The sequence below is a fragment of the Copadichromis virginalis genome, linkage group LG15 (genome assembly GCF_057382275.1).
Source record: "Copadichromis virginalis isolate Kocher_CV1m ecotype Utaka linkage group LG15, C_Virginalis_male_GT1.1, whole genome shotgun sequence".
In the NCBI taxonomy this organism is placed as follows: Eukaryota; Metazoa; Chordata; class Actinopteri; order Cichliformes; family Cichlidae; genus Copadichromis; species Copadichromis virginalis.
The window spans coordinates 27,759,651-27,767,471 of NC_140632.1; the positions used below are offsets into that span (position 1 = coordinate 27,759,651).

General features: G+C 44.9%; 1 protein-coding gene across 3 annotated transcripts; it reads right to left on the bottom strand.

The window, feature by feature from the left end:
- Positions 1–3,485: 3,485 nt before the first annotated feature.
- gpr132b (G protein-coupled receptor 132b) lies at positions 3,486–7,524 on the bottom strand. 3 transcript variants are annotated; one of them, XM_085432800.1, is made up of 3 exons: positions 7,364–7,524; positions 6,538–6,579; positions 3,486–5,091 (listed from the first exon to the last, which is right to left on the bottom strand). In XM_085432800.1, the coding sequence occupies exon 3, from the start codon at positions 5,084–5,086 to the stop codon at positions 4,022–4,024; it is 1,065 nt and encodes a 354-aa protein (XP_085288926.1). In that variant the 5' UTR covers positions 5,087–5,091; positions 6,538–6,579; positions 7,364–7,524; the 3' UTR covers positions 3,486–4,021. The 3 variants fall into 3 exon arrangements, with proteins under 3 accessions (XP_085288926.1, XP_085288927.1, XP_085288928.1); XM_085432801.1 differs by having other exon boundaries at positions 3,486–6,641; XM_085432802.1 differs by lacking the exon at positions 7,364–7,524 and having other exon boundaries at positions 6,538–7,354.
- Between the last annotated feature and the right edge of the window lie 297 nt (positions 7,525–7,821).

Here is a 7,821-nt window from a genome sequence, read left to right on the forward strand (position 1 = left end):
TAGCCTGGCTGCAATTACACTTTTTCAACTTTATATTTAAGCTTGTAACAGACATTTATATCAAAGAGAAATTGAATAGTTTTCTTGTAACACATGTGAAATGCAAGTTTTTTTTAAAAACCTATATTTTAATAATAATAGGTAAGTATACACTAATATTTGATTGAATATATTTTTATTTTTTTAAGTGCTGGGGGGAAATATACGCACTTAACATGTTTATTGAGCATTTATCTTAACAAAAAACTGTAAACATTTATCCACTCTCTCTCTGTCATTCTTGAGATGAGGAACCAAAGCTATGTAAAACGCATGTTCTCAATGATATTAATAGGTCTGCAGTTTGTTGCAATCTACTTGGCAATTGTGTCAGTCATTATTTCCGAGGTAGACTTACTGAGCCCCCTGATGCTCCGTGAGTGATTTGTCGCAAGCTGGGTGACGCATTAGCCAAAATCTTAGCAGCATGCCCGGCTAACGTATGCTTCACATCAATGTGATATTTTAAGCTCGGTGAAAAGAAAATTCCTTCTTGCACAATGTGCATAATACTTTGCCGGTCAACTCTTGTTATTATTTTAATACTCAAATTTCCCATCAAGAGGGCCAATGTGCATTTATCATCTTCCAAATTGAGTTGATTGGTTCAGCTACCTGTCACTACTAGATCTACTGCCCATTTGCGCATGTGCGAAGGTAACTCTACTTGGACAAACTGCCCGAAATGCATTGACAGAAACATTTCAGGGATTTTGAGTCCTTCTGCACTACAGATCCATTAATAGCGTTAATTTTTTTAAATCACGTTAATCTGTCTGTGACACTCTTTCGAGGATGCCAATGTTCACATTTTGGACAGAGAGGACAGATGGTTTGAAAGAGGAGTGAAAGAAGCCATCTATGTCCACTGTGAGCGACCATCTTTGAACAGAGGCGGTGGTTTACGACACCAACTCTCTGCCATCTATAATCCAGTTTTGAGATCCCTTCCCAGACGCCTTAACGCCCACTCACATCCTGGGCCATCTGATCTCAGGAATTCGCATGATAAGGTGGGGCCAGGTTTCACAATGAACTCACCCGAAACTCTGGCTGATTGGGACCCACACCCAGTTTCACACCTTGGCTCTGGCGATTAGAGGATCATCAGGGGGTCCTTTTGTCCCTCTGTGGGGGGATACTCTCACTAGGTTTATATCTGGGACTCTCCACCATTTGACCTTAGAACTGAAGAAGCTTCTCGGATGAGAGGTGAAACGTCTTCAAGTAACTTAAAGAAGTCCAGACGCTTTTCTTTGCAAGCTCCTTTGACAATCACGTTAATCGTGATGACTGCTTAATCTGCGTTAACGCATTCATTTTGACAGCACTAATTCAAACACCTGTATGCTTCAGTGCTTTGGAATGCTCATGCTCCGATGGATGTGTCAGAGAGCAACTCAGCTTTAGTATCTCGTCATGGGATCGAGCCACCAAATGTCCAATCAGCTCTAGACAGTGGGCCAACTCTGGCCCCCGGGCCTCATGTTTGACACCTCTGATACAAAATAAAACCAAAGTCATTAAAGGCAAACCTGCACACGTGTGTATGCAGTTCTTTCTTAGAGCGATCAACAAGCAACCTAATGAGTTACCATGGAAACAGAGTTCTCAGGTATGTGTTTACAGACAGGTGATTGGCCTGATTCCGGGGTTTGGACATAACCTGTGATCTGAGTGGAAGCAGGTTCGGGCCAAACTGACTACGTTTAAAGAGTAGATCTCAGGTATGTGTTTACAGACAGGTGATTGGCCTGATCAACAGGAGCATCAGCCGAAAAGCTCCACCTTCCTGTTAATTCTGACTCTGGTTAATTGCTCCATGGGTGCTGCTGTTCTTATTCAGGTCAGCTTCAATGATTCATTTCCCCTGGGTGCTGTCTGACAGGCTGCTTAAACATTAATGAGGCTAAGCATTTGCCTTCCAGGAGCTCGGCCAATCAAAGCGTCTCAGAGGCAGAAGTGCAACAACAGACCCAATCACAGCAGAGCAGGAATGAGGTCAGACTTCCTGCTGCTCCCTCTACAATGGCGTGATGAACCTGGAGCTCGAGCCTGCCTCTGGCATCACATCTGTTTATTCACGTCACAAAGTTTGAGTTTACTGGACGTTTACAAATAAAAAGCTGAATCACCTGCGGACTGCACGTAGGTGCGTCTCAGGTGAGCCTCACTCTAATAGTCCTTTTTTTTCCCCTCTCAACTCTTGTCTGGCAGGAGCAGCTGCTCGCACACCTGCTGAATTTTCTTGGGACTTCTTCTTTTCTGCAGTCTCACACTCTCTGCGGCTTCCTGTTTCCACTCAAACGCCTCCATGCACATGCACAGTGTTAACCACAGACGCATGCTGCTCTGAAGCAGTCGACTTCCTGTGTGTTCACCTCTTGATGAACCCTCTCTCGTGCTTTTTGTTGAGTTCTTCATAGAATTATCTTTGTGATCACTGATGTAAGGCACATCCAACTTGCCATCCACTCTCACCTTATCTGTGACCCTGAAAAGTCTCAATGTGACAGAAAATAAAGTTCCTGAATATTAAAACTACAAAATAAACTTCACTGTCACCAGCCATCAGATTAAACAGGAAGTGATTCCATTTTATTTTTAGTTAGTTTGTGGGTGATCGCAGCCAATCAGTGAAGAGGTGATGATGATGAGACGATTCCATCCCATAATTCATAGTAGCACTCCATCAGATTAAAAAAGAAAAAACTATCAGCAACTCAGATTTGTTGATAAATGCCTGACGCACCTGAAGCTTATAATTCTGTTTATCTGAGCTTCTTTTTGGACACAATACTGTTCACTCTCTTAGTTGTCAGAGGTCAGGGTGGGTGGAGCCTTCAGTGGGACTCACAGCTTTCTGTTTTTATTATCTTTATTCATTTCTAATGTGGTTCTGTTAATGTTAATGTGTTTTAATGTTGCGCTCTGTAAACTTTTCCTAGCGTGGACGCTGACATGTGTTCTGTATAAATAAAGTTGTTCTTAAAAAAAACAAAACTGTAATGTCAGCATTTTGTAGTCCGTCTTCTGGGTGTTGTAGTTTTATGCTTCCAGCATTGGGTTATTATTCTCCAGGTTCTCTGATACTCTCGTTATCTGATTGAGGAAATGGAGGTGGTTTAGGTCACGTGATCATACGATGGTTATATGGGGGGGGACAACTAAGCTGTAGTGTTTGCACAATAGTCGAAAAGTGCAATAGACAATTGGCTGCTACATCTCATTAATGAGTATTTTTCACTGCCTATTTATATATTCTGTATTTATATATGTGTATATATGCTATATTTATCCTTATGCTTCTATTCGCATTCTCTTTCCCCCCTTTTTTATATTCTAATTTCTTTACTATGCAAATTTCTGTCTGTGTCCTGCTACTGGAAACTGATCACGGTTACATTTCAGTCAAATTGCTTTAAAAAAGTCCACATGAGTGAAAATGAAAAATTTACATTTTTTAATGATGACAGAAGACATTAGCCATTCACTGAATACAGTTTAAAAACTGTGAGACCAGGTGTGTGATGTAGCTACAGTTCAGAGAAAACAATAATGTGAGGTCACCTGTCTGTCCGGTTGAAGTGCTACAGTAAAAACATTCACACCCTGCAGGTGTGAATGTTTGAGATGCAGTTACATGTTTCTGTGTCTGCGGGAGTGGCCACGCACTAGGTGTTCGGCCATCAGGTACGATGCTGCTGTTTCAGTCTAACACGTGGCAGCAGGGAGGCTGACAGTGTGCAACACAGCAGTGCACACAGAGCACTGCAACATCACAGATCAACGTCTCTCAGGCCTTATTCAAGTCCTCGTGTTTGTGTCACCTTCTTTACTCTAGCTTCTGTCTCTAAAGTTCTTGTTCCAAACATTTCTGTTTTTGTTTTTCTGTGCATGCGTAGCACTCAAAGTCCCCCGGTTCTTGGTCCTGGTCCTCTGCGGTCACCTCAGGACACTGCAGTGTTGGGGAACCGCTACCTCAGGTCCCGGGTGGTTTTCCTGCTGCCAGCCTCTCACTGCCCGTGTTGAGCTCTAAAGAGTTGTTGATCGGCTGGATTTTGTTTTGGCTGGTGTTGGACGGAGTTCTCACCAGCACTCTGCCACAGACCTGTGCAAGTCCTCGCCGTAGATCCTTTCGAATGTTGTTGCTTGACAAGACGTACAGGATTGGGTTGACAGCGCTGTTGATGGTGGACAGGCCCAGCGATATGGTGTAGGGTGTGTACATGGCCTTCTGAAACGAGCAGTTGTCAAGCCACGGGAAGTGGAAGATGATGCCTCGGACCAGTAGGATGATGTGGTATGGGGCAAAGCACACCAGGAACAGAACCACCACACCCACGGCCAACTGCCGGACACGGCGTTTTTGTGCCGACTGCAGCCCTGTGCTGCGCTGCACATTAGCCAGGATGCCGCGGTTGGTGACCACCAGCAACAGCAGCGGGAGCAGGAAGCCGATGACGAAGCGAGCGTAGTAAAACCCTGTCACCATCGCGCTGCTCTGACTCGGCTCGAAGCAGTGATGCGAACCCTCTGTGGCGCCCTCCTTCATGGTGAAGACAGGGGCGTGTCCGATGGCCACCACCAGGATGATAGCGACAACGACAAAGGCGGCGTGGCGTTGCCGTCGCAGGCCACGGGACTCCAGGCTGTAGACAACGGCGACACAGCGGTCGAAGGAGACACAGCAAAGCAGGAAGATGCTGATGTACATGTTGTTGAAGAAGATGTAGCCCGTCAGCTTGCAGAACGCTGACGACCATGGCCACCTGTGACCGCTGTTCACGTAGATCGCCCACAGCGGCAGCGTCCCCAGGTAGGTAAGGTCACAGACCGACAGGCTGCACAGGTACACGCCCAGCACATTCTTCCTGCGCACCTGCAACCCCGTGAGGAGGACTGTCAACAGGTTGGCGGGCAGACCGACCAGCAGCACGGCGCTGTACAGCAGCACCAGCGGTAGGCGGCCCTCATCATGCGGCAGCGTGCAGTTCAGGTCACTTCGATTGGTCGTCTGGGTCACCATTTCGGTGACTGCCAGCATGATGTCTGCGGGGAGAGACAACCAATCAGAGCCCAGGGCTAATCATCTGCAGAGAGATACAGCCAATCAGAGTCTTTGGCTGTATCTCAAAGACTGATATCAGCATAAATAAAAACGTAACTTAAAGCACAGTGAAAGGAATCACACAAGAAGGTCAGACAGGATCCATGGAGACGGCAGCAGAATCCGACCCAGCTGAGCATGCTCAGCAGCGAGAGCTGCTCTGATCAGTGTCACGCTGAAAAAGCACCTGAAGGTGTCAATCAAACGGCGGTCTGAGAGGAGGTTTTCAGCTGCTGTATGTGGGCTGCACAATTCATATAACACCTGGCACAGCCCTGAATAATGACCTTCAATGGAGAGAGTGGGGATAAAGAACACAGGCCTTTTGGTTTCTGCATGATTTTAACACCAAATGAGGCCAAAAACAGCTCGATCATTAAAAAAAGGTCTGAGCTCTCACATCTCACCCACACTCTTATTCTGAAACTTGATTTATTCATCACTACATACTTGAATGAAAAGAACTTTCCCCTCACAGACGAGCGCAGGCTGAGTGGCTGATCTGTGACAAAGAGTTAAAGCCATACTGGTGAGCGCCGCAAAGCAAGAATAAACCAGGTGATCAGAAATCTGTTAAATGAGATTAAAATAAACTAAACCCTGAAAGAATTTGAGACTGTAAAGTAAATTTCACTTCCCCTTCCTTCTAAAGTCAAAAACCTTCAGTGTCGTAAAGGAGCTTTTAACCATCTAAATTCTGAAAGCTGGATCACCAGCTGCCTGCAGGTAAATTTGGGATTTCTGGACTTGTATCAGGACTGAGCTGTTATCAGGAGGTAATGAATTCACTTTAAGGTGAGCCGACCTGTTCCAGATCCAGGTCTGGGACTATTTATTTATGCTCTCCAGCCTCAAGTATGCAGATTTTCATGATTTGCTCATGTTCATTAAAAAAAGGAAAAGTTCCTCCGAGGTCATGAAATAAAGTCATGTCAATTCATACAAGACATCGTCAGAGGTTGAATCTGTTTCTAGGTGTTCACACGTTGTTTTTTTAAATCTTAAAGGGTTCTTAAAGGGTCTTAAAGGGGTTTTTTGTGCTCGCTGTTTATAAACTCATCAGCGAGTTCATCAGCGACCTGAATCTTTCCTGTGGGCGCAGTCAGACACTGTTAGCTTCCTCTGACCTTTATACCACCTGATCGATTGGTCATCAGGCTGACTGATCACGATTATGAGATGACTTCCTGTCTGAAGTGAGCCTGCACAGGAAACTGCTGCAGGAAACCTTGCCACAATAATGGTTCTCACGTCTGTCATGCTGAAACCTCACCTCATTGGCGCATGGAAACCACGCATCTCTGGGTCTGGCTAGGTAAGCTTTCTTTTTCTGTGGTTTCAATCTGAGCACTCCACAGAGTGCAATGTACTCAGAGAAGACAGTTTACCTGAAATGATCCTCCTCTTCCTCCTCCGGGAATATAATGAGTCTGAAATGTGCAATCAGAATCCATCAATCAGAGGTCTCAGCTGATTCCTCCCCTTTACACACCTGACACAGGAATACATACTTGAAATGGCGATCGATAACTGCACCTCCATACTGATCCCTCATCAGTTCACACATAAAGTCATTGTAACAGTACTTCAAAGGAGAGCTGCAGAAGTACTGTGTACAATGCACTATTAGTACTCTAAGTGCACGGCAAGTTTAAAGTGTACATTAAAGTACTCATTTGTTACTGCAGTAAAAATACACAAGTACTCAGTACTACAGTTATTGTTACATTATTAACCAATCAACTATCTTCTGTTATTACTCTTACACATACTACAAGAAGAGCTGTTTCTTCTTCTGCTGACAGCTCTATGTCACACTGCGTTATCTTTGGCGTGTTTCAGAGTCACTAGAGAAACAGGAACAAAGAGCCCAGGGACAAGGCTGCACTTGAGGTTCAGTGTGAATATTTGATGCTCTTTGTTCTCATCCTCCTCTTCATCACCGACTGACTCACTTTAAACGAATATTTCGATCAGCTGTGTGTCCCGCTGATCGATCGACTGGATTAATAACTCGATCAATAATACTGGTTCTTCATCAGTAACCTCTCTGTACAGTACTATGTATACTGCAGTACTACGTGAACTGAAAGTACACTCAGAATATTTGAAGTACACCAAGTGACTTTAATGCTATTACAGCAGAATGAAGTACTCTGTCTAATAAACCTGGCAGCACTACAGTGTATTTGCAGTAAGTGTATGTCTCTGTACCTGCACGCGCTGCCTGCTGTCCTCAGGTGAAGCTTGCGTCTGTCCTCGTGCTGCTCCTTAACGAAGTGATGCTCAGTGACGTCCCGCAGAGTCACGTGACTCCTAACCGTCTCATCGACACCTCGTTTTCGTCTGTTATCGGAGACCATCGATAAACGCCAGCCTACACGCGTTCAGTCTCCTCAATGACGTGAAACCGCGACCGCGCGCCGCCTGCTGGCAGTACGAGGAGTCTCATAAAATGCACGGGGCTGTAAACACAAACCTGTACAACACGTGTAAAATAAGAAGGAAGCGCCAACATTCAGAGCCAGCGGAGTGAAAAATATCGATGTTTGGCCTGAAAACTCGATAAATATCTGAATGTTTGCTCTTCAAAGCTGCTGTTTATTTCCCTTTAATCTCTCATGTGGTGATGAAAGAAATCGTCATTATATACAAACGAGGAGAGTCAATAA